Source organism: Heterodontus francisci, chromosome 14 (genome assembly GCF_036365525.1).
Source record: "Heterodontus francisci isolate sHetFra1 chromosome 14, sHetFra1.hap1, whole genome shotgun sequence".
In the NCBI taxonomy this organism is placed as follows: domain Eukaryota; kingdom Metazoa; phylum Chordata; class Chondrichthyes; order Heterodontiformes; family Heterodontidae; genus Heterodontus; species Heterodontus francisci.
In genome coordinates this window covers 70,456,343-70,481,560 of record NC_090384.1, presented here as the reverse complement: position 1 = coordinate 70,481,560, position 25,218 = coordinate 70,456,343, and the positions used below count along the sequence as shown (strand labels likewise).

The 25,218-nt window shown below is 42.5% G+C and overlaps 1 protein-coding gene across 5 annotated transcripts in view; it reads right to left on the bottom strand.

Moving 5' to 3' along the window:
- caprin1b (cell cycle associated protein 1b) overlaps window positions 1-25,218 on the bottom strand; it is a 185,878-nt gene that overhangs the window by 141,653 nt on the left and 19,007 nt on the right. Inside the window, exon 1 of one of the 5 annotated variants that reach the window (XM_068046427.1) lies at window positions 14,144-14,479. The exons of the other annotated variants lie outside the window; for them this stretch is intronic. Within the exon in view, the coding sequence (XP_067902528.1) occupies window positions 14,144-14,323 (180 nt within the window). The 5' untranslated portion in view covers window positions 14,324-14,479. Of the gene's footprint in view, window positions 1-14,143; window positions 14,480-25,218 lie in introns of those variants that run through there. 5 annotated transcript variants of the gene reach the window in all.

Genomic DNA, 25,218 nt, shown 5'->3' with positions numbered 1-25,218 from the left:
TGACGTCATCTCTAGTGAGATACCTTTACTGTCGAGTAAACCTTCTATAAAAAATGGCATAATTGAAAGTTGATATGGATCACAAGACAATTGTTTTTTTAAAGTCCGTGAATTTGCAGTTTCCCAGTCAGGGCATTATTGTATCCCTTAACAAAACCTGATGTTGAGAGTCAGAATGTTAGAAAAGTATTAATGGCATCAGGTGACAAGAATCAGAGGAAAAAAAGCAAATTGCCTTAAAGTTATACAGATGATTTGCTCACCCTTCTGGTCAAACATTAAAAACCCTGCTAAAGGATGCAGGTATGACTGATGAAGGGTATGCAAGGATAATAGAGAACAATGAAAAGGGTCAAATCTGTAAAATATATCAGAGGACAGAATCACATCCTATTGTAAGCCTTCCACTGGCATGTGACTTTAATGAGGTAGTTGCCAAGGATTTAAAGGTATGGGACAACGACAGAAATATTTTCTTCATGCATTTGATAGACCTGGCAACCAGATTTAGTCTTTCTACACTAATACATAGCAAGGACAAAAGGATAATTATAGATATAATCATGGAGAAATGGATAGGGACCAGACTTGGGGCATCAGCTAAGTTTCTGACTTATAATGGAGGAGAGTTTGCCAATGACAAGCTAAAACATGAGCATTAATTATGGTCATTAATACTGCAGCTGAAAGTCCTTTCAACAATGGGCTCTGTGAAAGGAATCATACAACGATCAATAAAATTCTGCATAAAATCTTAGCCGATAACCAAACTGCAAGTTGACTACAACCCTAGCATGGCAGGTATGTCAAAGAATTCGCTTCAGATGGTTGGAGGGTATTGCTCCCATCAATTAGGATATGGGCAAAAATCCCAAATTGCCTTCTGTGCCATGCAACAGCCCTCCTGCTCCAGAGGTACTACAATTAGTCCCATTTTTCTGCACATTTGAATGCTTTACATGCAGGGAGATGGGCTTTCATCAAGACTGAGGTCTCAGAGAAAATTCGGAGAGCTCTGAGGCATCGCATAAGGCCATCTGAGACAGAATTTAATTCAGGAGGTTTGGTGTATTATAAAAGAGAGGGTTATAGGGAATGGAAAGGCCCTGCCTGGTAAAGCAATAGGTTGCGACACTAAGACAGTAGTTACCACACATGGAAATCAAACTGTTAAGGTTTATTCCTCACAATTAATCAGGATTGATTCCAAAATCTCAATCTAAGCACCTAATACCTCAAATGCTCATATGTTTTGTGAAGGAGGTTAGGAGGAACAGAATACGGTAGATCAAGGGTTGGATAGTCGTAATGTGAGCAATCACGATGCACAGGACAGAGCTATCGCATCCAAAGGCTAATTGCCCCGAGTAGGTATTCAGGCGACATATATTCCACAGGGGTGCAGTGAATGGAGAGATGCAACAATTGTGAAACGTGCAGGAAAATCTACTAGAAAATTTAGACATTGGTTGAATGTTCGGGATGATGGCCAAGAAGCAAGGTCCATGGACTGGCAGAATGGGGTGAAAGAGTGGAGAGTAAGGAAGCACACTGCAAGTTCGAATAGTGGGTACGAAAGTGACTCTCGCATCAGAAAACGCTCATGTACTGGAGAAAAAGCCTCATAGTGACAAAGGGAGAACTTACAGTAGTATCCTGAAGGCAAAGTAGAGTAATATAGAGGTTGTAGTTTGAACAGATTACACAATGAAGTGAAGACTGAAGAACAGTTTCACAAGTGATGTAGATGCAGAAGTCCTCACGACCATGAAGCTTTTGAGGCTGCCAATAAACTTGAGGATAAACTAATGAGAGGCAAAACAAAAGGAGTTACAGAGTTGGAGAGAGCTTGGTGTTTATTCTGAGGTAATAGATGAGGGGCAGCCAGCCTTGTCACACAGATGGAAAAGTCCTTGCAATGTAATTTATAAGGCTAAAGCGAGGCTAATTGCAAGGGGTTTTGAAGAGCAACTAGGTGATGGATGTTAGAGCAGACTCTCCCACAGCTGGAAAAGTAATTTCAAACATCTTATTAACTCTTTTGGCCACATGTACATGGGAGAGTAGATCAATCAGCATAAAAGCCGCATTTGTGCAGGGTGATTACTTTTCAGAGAGAAGTGTTTCTGAAACTACCTGAAGAGGCAGAAGATGAAGGAGGAAAACTATGGAGACTAAATAAATGAGACTATGACCTTAATGATGCTTCCAGGGTGTGGTATTTCTCTATGACATCTGTTTTGCTGAAAATTGGTTGTACTCAACTAAAAGCAGATCCCGCAATGTTTCATTGATATCAAGGGAAACTTTCAGGCATCTTTATGATTCACTCTGATGATTTCTTATGGGGTGGTACTGCAGAATTTGCAAAATGTATTAAGATTACAGTAGAATTTAAGATTGGGAGTCAGACTTGTGGGGCTTTTAAATATATTGGTTTCGATATTAAGCACAGTAGGTCTGGGATAAAACCATCCTATCCTGGCTAATCGTGTTAGGTCATCACAGAAAGATGACACATCTAAAGCAGAGACCAAGCAATTGCGAAACTTGATTGGTCAATTAAACTGGCTGTGCACCAAGACTAGACCTGATGCTAGTTTTGATGTTTTGGAGTTGAGTACAACGATGAAACACCCAAAAGTTGAGTGTTTTAAGGGCAAATAAATATTTAAAAATTACATCTGGAGAAATGCATACTTATGTTCTCATCCTTAGGTGACGCAAAGAATATGAAAGTCATTTTTAGTGATGCTTCACATGCTAATCCTACTGATGGGTATTTGAGTGCAGCTGGTTTCATAATACTTTTATATAATATAAAATAACAAGAAACAACGCTGGAACCACTCAGCAGGTCCGGCAGCATCTGTGGAAAGAGCAGCGTTAACGTTTCGGTTCAGTGACCCTTCTTCGGAACTGACAAATATTAAAAATGTCACAGGTTATAAGCAAGTGAGGTGCGGGTGGGGCAAGAGATAACAAAGGAGAAAGGTGCAGATTGGACAAGGCCACATAGCTGACCAAAAGGTCATGGAGCAAAGACAAACAATATGTTAATGGTGTGTTGAAAGACAAAGCATTAGTACAGAATAGGTGTTAACGGACTGAATATTGAACAGCAGCAAGTGCAAACATGAAAAAAAACAGTGGGTAAGGAAACTGAACAAACTATGAAATGAAATGAATGCAAAAAAAAAGGTTGTAAAAAACGTAAAAAAGAAAAAAGAAAAAACTAAAAATGAAAGTAAAATGGGGGGCTGTCATGCTCTGAAATTATTGAACTCAATGTTCAGTCCGGCAGGCTGTAGTGTGCCTAATCGGTAGATGAGATGCTGTTCCTCGAGCTTGCGTTGATGTTCACTGGAACACTGCAGCAATCCCAGGACAGAGATGTGAGCATGAGAGCAGGGGGGGGGGGGGGGGGGGAGTGTTGAAATGGCAAGCAACCGGAAGCTCAGGGTCCTGCTTGCGGACTGAGCGGAGGTGTCACCCAGTCTGCGTTTGGTCTCCCCAATGTAGAGGAGACCACATTGTGAGCAGCGAATACAGTATACTACATTGAAAGAAGTACAAGTAAATCGCTGCTTCACCTGAAAGGAGTGTTTGGGGCCTGGGATAGTGAGGAGAGAGGAGGTAAATGGGCAGGTATTACACCTCCTGCGATTGCAGGGGAAGGTGCCACGGGATGGGGACGAGGTGGTGGGGGTAATGGAGGAGTGGACCAGGGTGTCGCAGAGGGAACGATCCCTTCGGAATGCTGACAGGGGAAGGGAGGGGAAGATGCGTTTGGTAGTGGCATCACGCTGGAGGTGGCGGAAATGGCGGAGGATGATCCTTTGGATATGGAGGCTGATGGGGTGGAAAGTGAGGACAAGGGGAACCCTGTCACGGTTCTGGGAGGGAGGGGAAGGGTAGAGGGCAGAGGTACGGGAAATGGGCCGGACACGGTTGAGGGCCCTGTCAACAACTGTGGGGGGGGATCCTCGGTTGAGGAAAAAGGAGGTCATACCAGAAGCACCGTCATGGAAGGTCATAATACTTTTGACTGGTGAAAGAGAAATGTCCTATAGCTTGGGAAGCTAAGAAAATAAAACGGGTTGTTAAAAGTACTTCAGCTGTGTAAACACTGGCTCTTGTGGAGGCAGTGGATATGGGGGTTCTGTTTGTCAAATATTTTTAGGTGAGATTCGGTACAAGAGGCATACTGAAGATAAAATACCCATTGAATGTTATGTAATCGTTCCGTGTGAGAATGTACAGTCTACAAAAAGTGAGTGAGAGAAAGGTTTATGGATTACCTTGCTGAAATGAAACAAATGCTGGCGAGAAAGGAAATCTCCAAAATTAAATGGTTACATGCAAGTCATTAACTATCTGATCGTTTTATGAAAAGGAATGCTTGTACAAAGAAATTGTTAGGGGTCCTAGGAGGGGCGTCTTGCAATGTAATGCTTTATACAAAATATGGAACTTATTTTGAAACGATTGTGCAGGTTAAACTCTAGGTTTTATTTAAAGAAAAAGGGGATCTGTTAATTGTACTTAATCATATGCAGTGTAGAGTGTTAATTAGTGTCTGTCTTGAGTATATGCACAAGGAGACACTTGGTGAAACTGGGTGATGGTTTGAGTGAGGAGCTGCATGATTGGTATCTTTTTACTTCGTAAAATAAATGCAAGACTAAGTTAAGATTGGCACCCAAGTAATCCTTCAAGAAGCTTTCTGGAGTACAACAGGAACAAAAGTTAGAGAATGGAAGAACTTTAGCAAGGGAATTCCAGAGTTTAGGATTTGCGCAGCTGAAGGCACAGCCATCAATGTGGAGCGATTAAAATCAAGGATGTTCAAGTGGCCAGAATTAGAGGAGCTTAGATGTCAGAGGGTTGTGGAGCTAGAGGAGATTAAAGATCAGGTGGTGAGGTCATGGAGGGATTTGAAAACAAAGACAAGAATTTTAAAATCAAGGACTTGCTTGACTGGGAGCCAATGTAGGTGAGCAAGCACAGGGGTGATTGGGACTTAGTGAGCACAAGGATGCTGGCAGCAGAGTTTAGGATGACCTCAAGTTTACAGAAGGTAGAATGTGGGAGGCAGGCTAGAAGTGCATTGGAATAATCAATCCTAGAGGTAACAAAGGCATGGATGAGGATTTCAGCAGCAGTTGAGCTGAGACAGGGACAGTGTCGGGCAATGTTAGAGGTGGAAATAGATGGTCTTGGCACGGATGTAATCAGAAGCTCATCTTGGGGTCAAAGAGGACACCAAGATTGCGAACAGTCTGGTTCAGCCTCAGACACATATGCAGCCAGTGACTGGAGAATGAAATTTATAGCAGGAACAAAGACAATGGCTTCCGTCTTCCAAATATTTAATTGGAAGAAATTTCTGCTCATGCAGTGCTGGATGTTGGACAAGCTGTCTGAGAATTTTGAAGCAGCAGAGGAGTCGAGAGCGGTGGTGGTGAGGCAGAGTTGGGTGTTGTCAGTGTACATGTGCAAACTGGGTTCAGATGGTGTCGATGAGGGGCAGCATGTAAATGAGAAATAGAAGGGGGCCATGGATAGATCCCTGGGGACACCAGAGAGAGCAGGAGAAGCCATTGCAGGTGATTCCCGCGCTACAATTAGATAGAAAAAGTATGGAATCAGGCGAGTGTAGTCCCCTCAGCTGGATGCCAGTGGAGACACTGGAGGAGGATGGTGTAGTCACCTATGTCAAAGGTTGTAGACAGGTTGAGAAGCATAAGGTGGGACAGTTTACCTTTGTCACTATCACACAGAATGTCGTTCGTGACTTTGTTAACAGCCATTTCAGTACCATGGCAGGGGTAGATACCTGACTGGAAGAATTCGAACATGGAATTCTGGGAAAGATGGCCATGGATTTGGGAGACAATAAAATGGTCAAGGATAAAAGCAAAAAACTGTGGATGCTGAAAATCTGAAACGAACACAGAAAATACTAGAAATACGCGTCAGATCTGGCAGCATCTGTGGAGAAGCAGAGGTGACGTTTCGAGTCAGATATGACGTTTCAGAAACCAGGTTCTGAACAAGTCATATCTGACTCAAAATGGCACCCGTTTCTCTCTCCATAGATGCTGCCAGACCTGCTGAGTATTTCAAGCACTTTGTTTTGAATTAACATGCTCAAGGGTTTGAGAGCAAAGGGAGGTTGGAGATGGGCAGTAGTTTGCAAGAACAGAGGGATCAAGGTTTGGTTTTTTGAGGAGGGGATTATGATGGCAGATTTGAAGCCAAGAGTAACACCTGAAGAAAGGGAACTGTGAACAATATTGGCTAAAACAAAGACCAGGAAGCGAAGTTGGGTTGTCAGCCATTTAGTGAGAATAGAGTCAAGGGAGCAGGTGTAAGCCTCATGACAAGCTCAGCTCAGAGAGGGCATGAGGGGAGATAGCAGAGAAACTGGAGAATAGTGCAAGTTTGGGCTAGGGCGGGGGGAGCTGTAGTTTGGCCCGGTGGACTAATGGAAGGGAGGGAAGTGGCAGAGGTAATTGATCAGATAATCTCAATCTTCGAAGCAAAGTCTCCCTTGAACTGCTTACACCTGTTGGAAGTGAGGATGGAGGAGATGGGGAGAGAGCTTAAGAAGATGGTTTGCAATACAGAAAAGCCAGGAGTTATCTTTGGATTCCAGGATGATTCTGAAATAGTGAGCAGTTTTGGCAGTCAGGAACAGGTCCCAATAGTGTTTTATGCACTTCAGCCAGATGTGTCACTGACTAAACTAGTTGTCCACCATATCGATTAAAGTTTGTACTTGGACTTCTGGGAGCAGAAATGAGGGGCAGGGTAGGGACTATGACAAAGGTGGAGTTGCGGGTGAGCAAATTAGTAACTGCAGTAATGTGATGAATGAAGGGCCAAAGGCTAGACAGTTGAAATTCTGAAAGCGCAATCGTAAGGGGATTGGGAGATAGCTTTTTCCCCTCGGGACAAACACAGCAGGAATCAAGGTTTGGAAACAGAAATGGGTTACAGGTGGAGTGTGATACAAGGAAGTGATCAGAAATGGCCTTATCTGCAAATGATGGGAGATGGTAAGCTCAAAGGGATGGCCATGAATATGGTTGGGGAGTTTACAAGGAGGGAGAGGTTAAAGGGGATCATGACATTATTGAAACAGCCAAGTCCTCATTTCAGGTGTGGCAAAATGCAATAAAGATCACCAAACCACAAACTACTTGACACATCTCCATGACAAATGGAATGAGGTAATACAACTATTACCCTTGCCTAACCAACCAAGGTGGTTGGGAGGTTGGACACATTTAAGCAAGCCAAAAAGTGAACACAGAACATTTGAATCCAATCAGCTCATGAACGCAGGAGGAACTGGCAACAGCAGCCCAGAATACAATGCTGCACTGCAAATAAAACCCAGGAAAAAAAGGTGCGCACAGAGAACTGGGGGATACTCAATTAAAACCCTAAAGAAAGATTTGGCATTTATCCAATCTGACTTAAGATTTCCTGAAAAATTTTTAAAACACGGCTTAATTTACGGGTAAGACCAAAAGCTCTCCAACACATAGCTGACTCCTCAAGCAATCTATGAATGTATACTGGAATATAATATAGGAACATAAATAGGAACAGGAGTGGGCATTCAGCCCCTCGAGCCTGCTCTCTCATTCAACTAGCGCATGGCTGATTTTCTACTTCAACGCCATTTTCCCACACTATTCCTGATATCTTTAATATCGAGAACTCTATCGGTCTCGAATATACTCGATGGCTGAGCCTCCACAGCCCTGAGGTAGAGAATTCCAAAGATTCGCCACCCTCTGAGTGAAGAAATTCATCTCAGTCCTACATGGCCTACCTCTTATTCAAGGCAATAAAATATTTAAATATTTAAGCTGACCCTGTCAGAGATTCCAATCAGGAATCTTCTGTAATACCAAGCTACTTTTCAGAATTCTTCCAATATCAACCACATGTAGCACATTAGCACCATACAAAAATGTAGAGATATCAAACTACTCTTAAATGAGTAAAACCAAAAAGAGCCTGATGGGCACCAATTGTATTTTTCAGGCAATATACGCCCAATAAAAACTCTGTAAACATTTGGCTCTTCTTAGTCCTGAAATTTACGATCAACACTGATTGGTAAGAAATGACACTGTGCATAACCAAATAACTTTATGATACAAGTCTACTTTTTTCCATTACAAAACTGCCCAAGTTCCAAAACAGATTTTAAGGCCAATTCTCAATGCCACATTGTAAAATGCATCCATTCTAATGGTTTTAGTATTCTTCTAGAAAGTGACCAAGTATAGAAAAAACCCTGAAATAACCATTTCAATGGAAGGCTTCACACTTCTTTGTGATTCAATACAATAAAGCTTGAGAGAAACATTGCCTTAGCGAAAACATCTAAACCAATTATACACCAATAAAAAGTTGCAGTGATTTATAGTGGCAGACGATACACAATGCACTTACTATACATTGGTTAAGCCAGGCTTCAATTTATTGCTTACATTTTTTTTTTATTTCAGCTAGTCAGCATTCACTCATGAACAAAGTTCACAGCTTAGTGTGTCCTAAGCCCAGTCCTTACGGTGCTCGCTGATATTTGTATAGCAACTTTAGGTTCGGAACAGATGCACGTTTAAATGCCAAAAGTTGCTGTCCGAGTTGCACTACTCTAGAGTTATTGTTTTGAAAATGGCAATTTGCTGTCTGTCTTGCCATTGACAAAGATTGAACGTCATGAAGTTGCTGTATTTGCTCGGTAGATAAAAACTAAACGTGCTGCAGATATTATCGACCTGTAATTAGTTGTGTAAATATCCTTTTAATGACTGCCAATTAACCTCTCTGGCACTGGAAATCAACTCTAAGAAGTGTGGAGTCACATTCTTTCAGGTATGACTGTGTAGTCCCATACTTGTTCACCTACAGGCAATGTGGTTTTGGCTGCACCATAAGAGTTTTGGAAATTGCCCCATCAGTGCATAAGCTGCATGCAATGGGTGTTGTCAGCAAGTTGACTAGCCAAAAGTGAACCAATAGGGATCAGTTTCTTAAAAGGTTCCTTTGATTCAATCACAACTGTAAGTATTGACTCAAACCAGGTCATTTTCCCATTTCAACCCATGTTAACTGAAAAGGGAGGCCCTTCCTTCTACCACCTTGATGGAATATACCAACAAGCTTTGGTTAGAATGAAATCCAAGAACTTGCCCATTTTGGTGCCTCAGAAAGTACAGCTGGTAGTATAGTCCCCACCGATCTATAGTGGTCACACTGATAACACGATCTGCCCGCTATAAACATTGGAAGGTGAAACTATCATAACCCCAGACATCCTGCAGAAGATTGTAACTTTTAATGCTGTACACCCAAAGTAAATCTAAGTGCACTGAAGTTAACAGCTCCATTACAGATGCTGGTGTCTGAATCAAATAAACTACATAATACAGTGCTGATACTTGATTTAAATGCATTTATCTCACTGCAATTAAATGGTACTTGAGACTGCTGTGTTTCAAAAGCGGTGGCAGCAATTCTGGAACGCTGAAATTGAATAGCTAGCCAAAGGCAGCAAGAGCCGCTCTGATTCATCCTGCAACACTGGCGGCTTCAACCTTTTATGATTTGTGCCAAATTAGTAAATTTCAAAATGACTTCAGTTAACACATTCCTTTCAATATATAACATTAAATGGTAGGCACAGAAAAGTAATTAAGGTAATTGCACTTTTAATGGGGTGCAAAGAGCTTACTGAATGGTCCTAAATAGCTAGCACACTTACTATGTTAAGCAGCAACTTTGTAATTGATATGTACAGCGATGGAAACTAGTCCAGTACGAACAGTTGTCAACTTAGGTGATGCGGTATAACTGGTGGGGACAGTGTTTGCTTGGGTACTTGAAGGGCTTCTTCTTTTGGGAAGAGGAGAAAATATGTATGATTCTTCATGCCCTACCACATGCTTTGTTGCATGACATAGTGGGACAGGAGTGGAGGTGGGGTGGGGAAGAGGAGGAGGGAGGAGACAAGACAGACATGAAAAGAGCAAAAACACAAAAGAATTTCCATAACATGCAATCTTTTGACCTTGATGTAGTATTTTGTTCTGTATATGCCCAACTTATTCTCAAAAATTCAAGGGCTCCATTAAGCTTCAAAGCAAGTGAATAGTGCAGAAAATATTTTCCCTACCCTACATATTTTAATTCAGAAGGTAATTTTCCCATTTCAAAAGCAAAAGTACTTATTCTTAAAAATGGTTCTGAAAAAAATATGATTTGTACACAGAAGCAATTTAAAGTAAGATGATCCCTGAATGGCTAAGTGGTTAATGACAATATCCTGGGTAATATTGAACGTGACGAACCAGAAGATCCTTTACGTGTTAAGTTAGCTGACTCAAGTAAAACAGGATGTTATGTCTGGCCCCAGTGGCCCTGAGGTAGTGAGGTGAAAGTTAGCCAGTGTTCACAACTCCCGATTGCCAGTGATCACCCCATGAAAAGTGTGCATGCACTGAATGAGGACTAATTACGCTTGGCTTGGTTCAGCTCCATACTTAAACAGCCTATCAATAGTGAAAGCTCACATGAAGAATGAAGTGCTGAAGTCTAATGGCAACCATGCAATCATACCACAGCAGCAGCTAGCATCTAAACGGAATAAGGAAGAAGACGGGAAAATAATAAAGGAATAGCCATTTAAATATTAAATACTTCTCTGAAGCTTTAGCAATTTTTAATATGCAAAAATTTCACATTACACTATCTTGAAATCAGCTTGAAAATAAAATTAAGATAGCATAGATGCCTCAAAGGGAACTGGTACAGGAAACATTATTGAAAAAGCATTCCTATGCTCAGCTGCGTGAATGTTGAGAACTCAAGTCAAACACAAAACAGCTATTCCTCATTGTGTTCTCGTGGATTACAGCAAGAGGTGGTATTTTTGCAATCTGAATACAGGAAGACCAAATTAATTTGCAAGATTCAGTTTGAAGTGAAGCACATCTTTGTTCTATATTTTCACCAGGACCGGATTCTTGAGGACTAATTTAAAAAACTATAGAGCAACTAGCTTGACTAGATCAAAATTAACATATTTGAACACCTCACACATTTTTCAGTTTAACCACTCATTATACGTTATTTTGTCCATAACCAACATGAGTACAGACTTCATAGGCTGAGGGCAAGACAAAGTGAAACTTTTACCTTAACATGCCAAAGACCGTCACGATAGCTTGCTGGTTTTAGCAGCAGTTATCTTGGCATTTCTTCGCAGATGAAGATTTTAGGAAGGTTGTACTCAACCTTATACAACACACAAACAACTTTGGCAGGGGGATATTTGGGCAAGAAAAGGAGATGGCTTCACATTGTCCCTATCCCAGAGTTTCAGATGCATCATTGCCTCCATAAGTTACTTCATGGTTGGCATCTATCCATCTACTAAAGATGACGGACACGCAGCAAACAATCCAGTTAGATGGGCTGTCTTCTCTTGGTGCACTTTTGCTGTTGGCGGTGAAGGCCAATCCTTGAGAGGCAGGTTCAGTCTCAAGTGCCACATGTGAGGCTGCTAGGTGACGCTGAGTTGTTGTTTTTGGTATTGGCGCCTGTTGCCAAGCTGCTGTAGCCACTGGTCATCGTGGTAGTGCACACCAGTCCACAGGATGTGCCGCCATCTTCCTCTTTCACCAAGTTAAGTTATTTCAGGAACCCAATTTTGAGGAACAATTTGTGATCCTCCATCTGACACTGCAAGGGGATATAGATAGGTTCAATGAGTGGGCAAAAATTTGGCCGATGGAGTTTAATGCAGGAATGTGCGAGGTCATGCACTTCAGTAGGAAGAATCAAAAGGCAGACTATTATTTAAATGGAGAGAGACTTCAAAAAAGTGCAGCACAAAGGGATCTGGATGTTCTTATGCATGAAACACAAAGTTAGTATGCCGGTGCAGCAAGTAATTAAGAGGGCAAATGGAATTTTGGCCTTTATTGCTAGGGAGTTGGAGTTTAAAAATAGGGAAATCTTGTTACAACTGTACAGGGTGTTGGTAAGGCCGCACCTGGAGTGCTGTGTACAGTTCTGGTCCCCGTATTTAAGAAAGGATATACTGGCATTGGAGGCAGTTCAAAAGAGATTCACTAGGCTGATTCCTGGAATGAAGGTGTTGACTTATCAAGAACAGCTAAACAGGTTAGGCCTTTATTCATTAGAGTTTAGAAGAATGAGGGGTGATCTTATTGAAACGTACAAGATTCTGAGGGGGCTTGACAGGGTAGATGTTGAGATGTTTCCACTAGTGGGAGAATCTCGAACTAGGGGACATGGTTACAGACTAAGGGGACACTCACTTAAAACAGATGCAAAGGAATTTCTTCTCTCAGAGGGTAGTGAATGACTGGAACTCTCTACCCCAGAGAGTTGTGAAAGCTAGATAAAGTATGTGAAAGTATTTAAAAGAGGTAGATAGATTTTTAAAATATAGGGGAGTTAAGGGCTGAGGAACTGGCACGAAAGAGGAGCTGAGGTCTGGGGCAGATCAGCCATGATCTTATTGAATGGCGGGGCAGGTTTGAGGGGCCGAATGGCCTACTCCTGCTCCTATTTCTTATGTTCTTATAGGTCACCTCAGCTAAACACCACTAACTGCAAGCAAGTTGGTACAGTTGTCTGAAACACTACTCAGCCATACTGTAGACATACTGAAATGAATCATGGATATTACCATCCAGCAAAATTCAGAAAATGGTTTGCCACGTCTCTCAAATGAAGGTGCTTCTTCATCCACCAAAAAGAAAGGCATTAGATCAAATTTGAAGGCCAGGATTTCATTATTATTGGCTATCCCTCACAGGCGAGGACGATTGTCTTCCGTGAGTCCAAAGATGACTGATGAGGCCGATTCGGGATTTACAGACTTTATGGCACATCGGGCATTTGTTGTCATGTGGGGTCATGGCTTGTTCTTCCGCCGCTCTCGCTTTTCCTCTTCATTTTGTCATCGTTGGGTCTCAAAATGCTGGGATCCTTCCCATACTCTGCCTCCATCTGGTTCGGTCCAGGGCGATGGTCTCCCAGGGGTTGATGTCAATGTTGCATTTCTTCATGTTGGCTTTCAGCACATCCTTGAAGTGCCCTCCTCAGGATTTCATAACTCTGCTGTGGCATCAGGCTTGTGAAATCAAGTAGGTTTCCCCAGTATGCATCCACCCCCACCAAAAAAAAAAACAGCTTCTTTCCACCTGAAGCAAGCTGCAATGTGTTTTGTTGCAGAAATAATTAGTAAGAGTTATCTATATTCCTCTATAGGCAAGCAATGTATTTTAACAGCTGACATTGCTGTCTTCTCAAATGGATTAAACCACTTTTGCCTTTCTTGGTTGTATATTGGTTATTTAAACATTACATTTTTGTTAAAATGTATCCACAAATGTGACTTTGTTACTATTAATTGTACTTAGTCTAGAGTCCAAAAATATTCCTTCAAGAGTTTATAACTACAGTCTAGAACTTCAGAACATTCGGCCCTTCAAGCCTGTTCCATTATGCATAGCTAATCTGTATCTTAACTCCATCTACCTGGCTTGATTTCGTAACCCTCAATATCCTAGCGTAATAAAAAGCTGTGCATTTCAATTTCGAATTCTGAATTTTTCCACTAACCTAGCCTCAACGGCTTTTTGGAGTCGAGAGCTTCAGATTTCCACTAGCCTTTGTGTGAAGACGTGCTCGCGGACGAAGGTGCAAAATTATTCAAGACTGCGTGCTAACAAACTGCAGAAAATTTGGTTACGTTCCTTTTACATATTTTAAGCATTCTTTTACTTCAAAAAATCCACAAACCGCGATATACCAGAAGTGCAAAATGCGACTCTAGAAAGTCATGGGAAATTAAAATACAAGTTCAAATGTTAAATTAATAAAAAGCCAACTTACCTAAACTATTTAAAGTCACTAATCGAACATCTGAAAGGGACAGTGATATACTTCCAGTCTACAGATTAGCGATGGAAATTGCAAACTACTGCTTCGATATTACAGGACTATTAGACTCGTTTTCTTTTAATGTGAAGGCCGAAGCCTCCTGTGCGTCTACAGCGGGGCCTTTGCCCTCTCCTACCTTCTTCTTCTCCATGTTCCGCACTTTCTTGTCGATGACGTTGAGAACCTGTCTGAGTGCCTCATTCTGCGGGTGCGCCGCCTGCCCCTGCCCGGCCTGGAGACTCACCGCTGCAGCGGCGGCCTCTGGTCCGGCGGCGGAAGAGGACAGCGATTCCGCCGCTTTTGTGGCTGCGGGCATTTTCTCTCCGCTTTGTGAGTAGCTGAGCTTTCGTTTAAAAAAAAGGAATATATAAAACTGGAGAGGAAACGGGCGCGGAAATAAAGTTCAGACTTTTATTGAAACGGAAAAGACGAAGAGACGCGGCCGGTTTTCTCTCCGCGCGACAGCAGCAGCAGCGGCGGCGCCGAGACTGAAGGGCGGGAGCGCGCGGCGAGCGTGCACTTGCAGCCGAAGGCCCAGGACCCCGGGACAGACCTGGCCGCGCCGCCGCGCCAAACCCACCGACACCACCGCACAGCAGTCACAACTCTTCTCTCAATAAATATTTTTTATGGTATTTGCCTGTTTAAATCGGCTTTTACTTATTGACGAGATTCTGTAAAGGTCTTTCAGGCACTCTTTTAGGATAGTAAATTGAAACTAGGAAAGGAAAAGCACAACTAAGAAGCAGGAAGGGAGGAGCTTGGCCCCAGGCCATGCTGACAAAAGTGATGGTCAGTGAAATAAACAGGCACCTTTCTTTTATCAGGAGGCGTTTAAAAGTATTTATATGGATACGTGGACGTTCGTCCGGCAATATCCGCCACACACCCAGCAAACCAACAGTATAAAATACTGAAGTGATTTAATGTCTCAATAGGGAGATATTTTATGCTTTAGTTTGTACACATTATGGCAAATTGATTTACGTATGGCAGGTCTTTGCACAGTATTTTACAGATTCTACCATGAAATGCCAAGCATTGCACCACGTGATAAATACGAGACATTTTAAGACATCAACCTCTTAAACCAACTCCTCAATCACCCAGGCCAGTAGTCAGTTCGAACAAGAAGTAACTTTGGAATTACAGAGACTATATAATGACAAAGTATAACACTGAAGAATGCCTGCAGAGTCTCATCGACAGGTTTGCGTCTGCCTGCAATGAATTTGGCCTAACCATCAGCCTCAAGAAAACGAACATCATGGGGCAGGATGTCAGAAATGCTCCATCCATCAATATTGGCGACCACGCTCTGGAAGTGGTTCAAGAGTTCACCTACCTGGACTCAACTATCACCAGTAACCTGTCTCTAGATGCAGAAATCAACAAGCGCATGGGTAAGGCTTCCACTGCTATGTTCAGACTGGCCAAGAGAGTGTGGGAAAATGGCGCACTGACACGGAACACAAAAGTCCGAGTGTATCAGGCCTGTGTCCTCAGTACCTTGCTCTACGGCAGCGAGGCCTGGACAACGTATGCCAGCCAAGAGCGACGTCTCAATTCATTCCATCTTCGCTGCCTTCGGAGAATACTTGGCATCAGGTGGCAGGACTATATCTCCAACACAGAAGTCCTTGAAGCGGCCAACATCCCCAGCTTATACACACTACTGAGTCAGCGGCGCTTGAGATGGCTTGGCCATGTGAGCCGCATGGAAGATGGCAGGATCCCCAAAGACACATTGTACAGCGAGCTCGCCACTGGTATCAGACCCACCGGCCGTCCATGTCTCCGTTATAAAGACGTCTGCAAACGCGACATGAAATCGTGTGACATTGATCACAAGTCGTGGGAGTCAGTTGCCAGCATTCGCCAGAGCTGGCGGGCAGCCATAAAGACAGGGCTAAATTGTGGCGAGTCGAAGAGACTTAGTAGTTGGCAGGAAAAAAGACAGAGGCGCAAGGGGAGAGCCAACTGTGCAACAGCCCCAACAAACAAATTTCTCTGCAGCACCTGTGGAAGAGCCTGTTACTCCAGAATTGGCCTTTATAGCCACTCCAGGCGCTGCTTCACAAACCACTGACCACCTCCAGGCGCGTATCCATTGTCTCTCGAGATAAGGAGGCCCAAAAGAAAAAAAGAAAGAAAGAATAACAGCATATTCTGATCACAAACTGGACTCCAAATAGCATTTCTAGGCCTTATGCTCCAAGACTTATTGTCTTAATTTTTCCTCTTGGATTCAGACGTTTCCATTTTGCAGCTGGCCTGCAGCCCAAACAACTAAAATCACATTGCTGAATGTTTCCCTCATTGTAAATCCAAACCACCTGTACTTAGGATGGATTACCATTACAATTAAATATAAAATACAATATTCCCCTTCCTTAAAAAAAAATCCTGGTCATGTCTTATCCATCCAAATTTGGTCCCCTGCACAACATGGGGAATGTGAAGGCTTCGGAGAAGGGCCCCTGGACCAGTGGGTCTCAAAATTTTCGTCCACAGACCACTTAGAGGGGACAAAAGACCCAATGAACTACCTACCAGTCCTACCCCATCCGCAAAAAACTCAAAAATGGCACTAGTTTTAATAAAACACCAATGCAGCGATAAAAGCAAAATACTGTGGATGCTGGAAATCTGAAAACAAAACAGGAAGTGCTGGAAATACTGAGTAGGTCTGGCAGCAGCTATGGAGAGAGAAACAAGAGACAACACTAGAGTCAGATGCGACTCCTCTTGAAATCATATTTGACTCAAAATGTTACTCTGTTTCTCTCTTCACAGTTGCAGCCCGAAGCAATGAGGTGATGTCCGGTTCCAAGCTGGAGAGCTTCAATTTCATGTTAGGCTCCACATTCAGTCGGTGGTTCCTCTTGGTTTTCAGCCCCACAAATGTTGAAAATCCAATCTCGCAGTTGTATATTATTGGGAACAGCAACAGTGCTGCACTGGTGAGTCCTAGATACTTGGACTGTACATTGAGCCAAAAGTCAGTTGAACTTTTCTTGCAGAATATCAGCTTCAGTGACTTGCATTTTGGACCAGTGCACCTGGAGGACCTTCGCAGACCCACTTTGAGAACCACTGCCCTAGATTGACATCCAGTTTTAGGGCCCTCTCATTTGCCAAAATAGAAAGAAAAGACCAAGCAGTCCTTTGTACCTGTTACACCATTTGATCAGATCATGAATTTATATCTCAACTAGAGGGTTAGACAGCACTCAAAAATTAAGGATTTGAGTGTCAGTCTTGGCTCAGTGGTAGCACTATCACCTGTTAGGTTGTGGGTATTTCCAAAGACTTGAACACATTGTGGGCTGATCCTTCAGTGTAATACTGAGGGAGTGCTGCACTGGCAGAAGTGCCATCTTTCAGATAAGAGGTTAGTCTGCCCTCCCAACGAACAACACTCAAACAGATTATCTAACTATTATCTCAATGGTGTTTGTGGGACCTGACTCTGCACAAATTGACTACCATGTTTCACTGTATTACAAAAGTGACTACACGTTATAAGTATCAAATGGGCTGTTAAGTGCTTTGAGACATCATGAGATCACACTCGGTGCCACATAAGTGAAAGATTTTTCTTTCTTCGAGATATTTGAAATGATTCAACTTAGTCCAAACAACTTCACTGATAGGTTCCTTAACCTATCCATAACGTAAGTGGAGGAAGTATTGAGTTCCTTCTGATAGGTCATTGACCTGAAACATTAACTTTGTTTCTCTCTCCACTGATGCTGTCTGACCTGCTGAATATTTCAAGATGCTAAGAAATACTTTTTCTTCCCACCCACTATGAAAAGCTCTGGAAGATATTGTCAGCATATGCAGCGAGTTATGATTTGCTGAAACATTCAAAGGGGAGCTGCACAAGTTCAAGAGTGGCTAATATCTTTCATATAGAAGGTAAGTGGATCACTGGGGCAATGGCGAGGGGGTGCAGAAGGAGATACACGTCAAGGCACTAGTCTGCTGGAACTTGATCACCTTCATGGGTTGAAGAGGAATGAGTTTCTTCCCTCACTTCCCTCCCCCAACACAAAAAAAGAATCAGGAGTAGTTTTTCCTGTCTCACCCAGGCAACTTTGCAGAAGGGCAGTGGGCAGATGGGGGTGATGGTGTGCAGAGGTTAAACCATGCTAATACAGGACAGGTTTAATGGACCAACTGATCACTACCTTTTAGTTTGGCATCCATTTTTGTCAGCTTCTGAAGTGCCTTTGGACATTATTCTACATTCAAGTATAAGCTTTTCTTGAAGTGCAGTGGTCATTCAGTTTAGGCAAATATGACAGCAAATATCCATGCAGCAAGATCCCAGAGTGAGAAATGACCAGAATTAATAGACTGATTAAGGGATAAATGTTAGCCAGTATAGAACTCCCCTGCTATTCTTCATATAGTGCCATGGGGCCTTTAAACCTATCTGAACAAGATAATGGGGCATTGGTTAAACATCTCATCCCACAATGCAGCTTTCCTTCAGTAACACACTGATGTACCAGCCTAGATTATATGCTCAAGTCCCTGGAGTTGAATTTGAAACTACAAGCTTCTGACTCAGGAAAACAGCATGGCACTACCTCTGAACCAACCTGTGTATTCAATTATGGTCAAAACTAAGTAACACTAGTGGCAGTGAAACATGGCAGCAAACAATATTTATTAAACAATAGAATAGAACAGAGGTTGAGAGAACAAGGAAACAAAAAAGCAGGGACTTAGAGAGACACGCACACACACCAAGATTGGGATTAAAAAATAGCAAAAAGATACTACACAACTAAGATTAGCCAAAAAAAAAAAAAGCTTCATAAGTCTTTAGTAGTTTGAGCACTAACAATGGAAATACCAATCCACCTTTAAAAGGATAGGATGGGGCTCAAAAGGTAATTAACTCATGGGTCTAAAAATTCCTATTTTAGGAAGGAACATAGGCTCAGTTGTCTTCATACACATTTAAAAAAGGAATTCTGGTTGGGAACATGAAAGTGTTGGCCCAAGAGGTTCTGGAGTCAGTGACCCTTCTTGTATTAGAGTGTTTTCCAAGTTATCTTTAGACAGTGCATGCATAGTTTAAATAGTGGATGCAAAGCATCATGCAATACTGGAAACAGGTCTCCTCAGCACAACTAATTGCCTAGTGGGAACACATTTTCCATTTTCTTCACTAGGACCAGCTAGATGCACAATAGTCTTTACCAGTCCTTTATATCCCCATGTTCTTAACTATGCCTACACTTTGAAACTGGGTTTGCAGTGGACCTTTCCATAAACAGAAAATCCCAGTTGCTGCCACAGCGTAATTAACCAGTTTGGTTTAAGTCAGAAGTTAGGGTAGTTGCTTCATACCAACTGAGTCACTAACTACTTTCATTTTACATTGCAAGTCCTGTTATTTTAGGCTTTTACTTTAGATATAAAAGATCTGGGAACCAGCTAATTGAAATCTTCATTCAAGTATCAAACCCATGAGAGCACATAAGAGCATTTTGATTCATAAATTGAATGTTTTGGGGCTTGTTGAAACCAACTGTATTGAGCTACATTCTGAAAATCTAACAACACAGTGAAGTGCACAAAATGGGGAGATCAGCAAAAGACTATGTATGTGATATTATTGCGACTATAATTTCAACCAATTGAGTTGACTGACTTTCCTGAAGTCCTCTTGTACAACTAAATGGCAGTTCTTCATGCAAGAACCAAGACAGTGTGTAAGCAGACTATTTGACTACAACCAATCATAATCAGACATCCACACACTCGGTGTAGTGCTTATGTCACTGGACTAGTAATCCAGAGGCCCAGGCTAATGCCCGGGGGACATGGGTTCAAATCCCACCACAGCAGCTGGTGGAATTTAGTTCAATTAATAAATAAAAATATCTGGAATTGAAAGCTAGTCTCAGTAATTGTGCCATGGAACTACCACCGATTGTCATAAAAACCCATTTGGCTCACTAATGTCCTTTAGGGAAGGATCTACCATCCTTACCCGGTCTCGCCTACACATGACTTCAGACCCACAGCAATGTGGCTAACTCGTAACTGCTCTCTGAAATGGTCTAGCAAGCCACTCAGTTGTCAAGGGCAATTACAAATGGGCAACAAATACTGGCTTTCAACAACACCCACATGCCATGAAAGAATTTAAAATCTTTTCAATAGGGATTACAATAGTGATCAAGTGTGGGAATGCAATCCCAGCTCTTCTCCATCCTCCTTCGCCCAGGGATACATGTGTCAATTAAAATTTCCCACCCTGATTGAATTCAGTTATAACCCGGCTGACTTCCCCAATGCAGCTGGAAATCCTGATCAGGAATTCCCACAAATAGGACAGAGTCCAGCCCTGAGGAAACAGCATCACAAGGTAGGAGCTACAGCTGACAGTGACAGAAGTTGTGTGAAGCCGAGTGTCTCCTTGAACTGAGTAAGGTTCAAGGGTAGATAACTTCTGGGTAACGAATGATCTAGGTGGTCGAGTTAAGTCAAACCAGTGTTATTTATTTTAAAGATTAATACATATTAATTGTTCAGTTGAAAATCAAAGCACTTTTTAAAAAAAGAAAAACCCTAGGAAGCTCACCCCAAAATCCTCCTAAAAATATATGCAGAGCCAAGAGGGAAAGGTAAAAAGAGGCAGCAGGTGCAATGAGTATATACAGTTCTAAGTTTGCTATGTACAACTCTTTCTAACCTACTTTTTACATTCAGTTCTGAACAGTGGGGGATTTTACTGAAACCAAGTCAGAAATGACTTCCCAAGAACTTAGTTTTCTTCCTTGTAATTCTGACCAAGTTCCACTCTGTCTACGTTACACGGCTCAAAAGTTCAAGAAGAGTAGGATACACTGTTTATATTTAATTCTTTATTAAAGTTATGTGAAACCATTAGAAAAAAGGTGGCTTGAGAAAATCTACAGGTTTACAAAATGTCCAAGTGCCCTGATTCATTCAGTTTCATCTTCTGATAAATCGGTCCTCATCCCTATTGTAAACTATCTCCTCAAAGGCAACTCAAGCTAAGTTTTAGCTCGATGGTTAACAATAATCAATACTTTGCTCATATTGCCACTTTTTGTTCAGTGTCAAGGAATCCTGGCCAACTGTCTTCCTCCCTAGAATACGTGCATTATCGCCATATTTGAATTTATAAAACCAAATTACTCATTAACTCCTATTGACTAAAACAAAAAACAGGACTACCTTACGTGTACCAAACACCATCATTTCAATAACAAAATCTGATCAGAAAATAGCCAGTTCCAAAAAAGGACAATTGGCAACAGCAAACATCTACCATCAAATCAACCTTAAAGAAAATCACCAGCAAGTTTTAAATAATAAAAAGTAAAAACACCACCGTAAAAAACACAGAGCAAATTCATCAATATATCTGACATCAGTTTGGAGATTCAGGATCGATAGTTTTTATTGTAAATTTCCCAATGGAGTATTTTAAACTTTACAACCAATATTAGCTCTTCCACCAAGAGCTTCTATGATTATCACAGAACCTAAATTTGTGCTAAGAACCACAAACTTTTCAGTTTCTGAAATGCTGGAGCCCCTTCTGTTCTCTTTACATTCCACAACCCCCACCACCCATATATTGATCACCTAATAATTTTATTACATTTTAAGGATCAATTTGTTTGGAGTTCCACATTCAGTTTTGTGCTTTTAAAACTTCTTCTTTTGGGCCTCCTTATCTCGATAGACAATGGATACGCGCCTGGAGGTGGTCAGTGGTTTGTGAAGCAGCGCCTGGAGTGGCTATAAAGGCCAATTCTAGAGTGGCAGGCTCTTCCACAGGTGCTGCAGAGAAATTTGTTTGTCAGGGCTGTTGCACAGTTGGCTCTCCCGTTGCGCCTCTGTCTTTTTTCCTGCCAACCACTAAGTCTCTTCGACTCGCCACATTTTAGCCCTGTCTTTATGGCTGCCCGCCAGCTCTGGCGAATGCTGGAAACTGACTCCCACGACTTGTGATCAATGTCACAGGACTTCATGTCGCATTTGCAGACGTCTTTAAAGCGGAGACATGGATGGCCGGTGGGTCTGATACCAGTGGCGAGCTCGCTGTACAATGTGTCTTTGGGGATCCTGCCATCTTCCATGAGGCTCACATGGCCAAGCCATCTCAAGCGCCGCTGACTCAGTAGTGTACACAAGCTGGGGATGTTGGCCGCTTCGAGGACTTCTGTGTTGGAGATACGGTCCTGCCACCTGATGCCAAGTATTCTCCGGAGGCAGCGAAGATGGAATGAATTGAGACGTCGCTCTTGGCTGGCATATGTTGTCCAGGCCTCGCTGCCATAGAGCAAGGTACTGAGGACACAGGCCTGATACACTCGGACTTTTGTGTTCCGTGTCAGTGCGCCATTTTCCCACACTCTCTTGGCCAGTCTGGACATAGCAGTGGAAGCCTTTCCCATGCGCTTGTCGATTTCTGCATCTAGAGACAGGTTACTGGTGATAGTTGAGCCTAGGTAGGTGAACTCTTGAACCACTTCCAGAGTGTGGTCACCAATATTGATGGATGGAGCATTTCTGACGTCCTGCCCCATGATGTTCGTTTTCTTGAGGCTGATGGTTAGGCCAAATTCATTGCAGGCAGCCGCAAACCTGTCGATGAGACTCTGCAGGCACTCTTCAGTGTGAGATGTTAAAGCAGCATCGTCAGCAAAGAGGAGTTCCCTGATGAGGACTTTCCGTACTTTGGACTTCGCTCTTAGACGGGCAAGGTTGAACAACCTGCCCCCTGCTCTTGTGTGGAGGAAAATTCCTTCTTCAGAGGACTTGAACGCATGTGAAAGCAGCAGGGAGAAGAAAATCCCAAACAGCGTGGGTGCGAGAACACAGCCCTGTTTCACGCCACTCAGGATAGGAAAGGGCTCTGATGAGGAGCCACCATGTTGAATTGTGCCTTTCATATTGTCATGGAATGAGATGATGATACTTAGTAGCTTTGGTGGGCATCCGATCTTTTCTGGTAGTCTCAAGAGACCACGTCTGCTGACGAGGTCAAAGGCTTTGGTGAGATCAATGAAAGCAATGTAGAGGGGCATCTGTTGTTCACGGCATTTCTCCTGTATCTGAACCAAATTACTATCAATCCAAGTAGCTCACCGTAATCTGTTCAATATTAAATTACATCCATATCCTTTCTTCCTAATGAGTTTACATTGTTCTAAAATGCTCTGCCCAATATAATGGGAGCTGCGGAAGACAGTACATCACTTTTTTTTTTAAAGTCTTACATAGGATGTGAGCATCACTGGCAAGGCCAGCATTTGTTGTCCATCCGTAACTCCCTTGAGGTGATGGTGGTGAGCCACCTTCTTGAACTGGTGCTGCAGTCCATTTGGATGGCAATATAGTTCCATGTCAAGATGGTGTGTACCTTAAGAGGGGAACTCGCAGGTTGTGGTGTTCCTATGCACCTGCTGTCCTTGTTCTTCTAGGTGGAAGAGGTCACAGGTTTTCAAGGTGCTGTCGAAGGAGGTGTGGCAATTTGCTTCAGTCCATTTTGGAGATGGTACACACTGCTGCCACTGTGCGTTGGTGGAGGTAGTGAATGGGATGCCAATCAAGCGGGCTGCTTTGTCCTGGATGATGTTGAGCTTCCCTGAGTGTTGTTGGAGCTGCACTCATCCAGGCAAGTGGAGAGTATTCCATCACACTCCTGACTTGTGCCTTGTAGATGGTGGACAGGCTTTGGGGAGTCAGGAGGTGGGTTAATCACCACAGAATTCCTAGGAGGGATTCAGTGATGGGAATGCCATTGATGTTAAGGGGAGATGGTTAAGATTCTCTCTTATTGGAGACAGTCATTGCCTGGCACTTAAGTGGCAAGTAACATTCATGCCACACATCAGCCCAAGCCTGAATGTTCTCCAAATTTTGCTGCAGTATCTGAGGAGTTGCGAATGGTACTGAGCACTATAGAATCATCAGCAAACATCCCCACTTCTGACCTTATGATGGAGGGAAGGTCATTGATGAAGCAGCGGAAAATGGTCATGCCTAGGACACAACCCTGAGGAACTCCTGCAGCAATGTCCTGGGGCTGAAATGATTGGCCTCCAACAATCACAACCATCTTCCTTTGTGCTAGATATGATTCCAACCAGTCGAGAGCTGCCCCCTTGATTCCCACTGATTTCAGTTTGGCTAGGGCTCCTTGATGCCACACTCGGTTAATTGCTGCCTTGATATGAAGGGCAATCACTCACCTCACCTTGCTATCCAACACTTGAGAAAACAGATCATAAACAAATTTATAAAGAAGTAAACCTACCATTTCTAAGATTTACCAATTATGAAAATATTCCATGCTCACATTTCAAGTGCTTTAAAATCACATGATTTTTCAGTTTATGCATTTTTCTGGTCACCTCTATCCCTTATTTTTATTTATGCATGAGCTGTGTTCACTTGTGAAAATTACTATTTGGATAAAGTTTGCAGGTGAAGAATGACTATTTGTACAAAGGCTCAGGAGGGCTGCTGGATATCGGATATCATACTCAACAAGCTGCTTCAAGAGAAAATAGAAAATCCTCGCAAAATTGGGCACATTAATAAATTTTCATAAACCAGGAAATCTTCAAACGTTCTGTCTGATAGTGGAGATAGGTAATCCATTTGCCACAGTAAGCTGCCTCAGTAGCTAAGTAAATTAATTTGCTGCATTAAACCAGAGACAGAGTAAGACTCTGACTTTAATATACATGTAAATGTTCCATCATACTATCACCTCTCTGACTGTAAATCTAACCTTTACCCAAAATTTAGTATCACTCATCAGGTATTACAGCAGGTTCACTTAATAATGGAATTACAACTTGGTGAGATTAAAAAGGACCACGCACCATCTGAGGAATCAAGCCCCACCATAAATTAAGTCAGTCTGCAAGAAAGGAGTAAAGAAAGAAGCAAAAAAATTGAACTACATCTCCCTTCTGAAGGCTGTAGCATCATTTCCGATGCCACAGTACTCCATGCACCCTACTTTAGGGTATACGTTCTTCTGATGAAGCTACATGTCAAAGAATGAGGCCATCCATTCGGTTGTCTCCTCTCTTCCCCTTGCCCACTAAATCCAATCTCAAGAGTTTGAAAGTAGCCAATATATCTACATATAGAAGGTAAAAAGATCATAGGATTTGTAGCCTAGTCACTGTG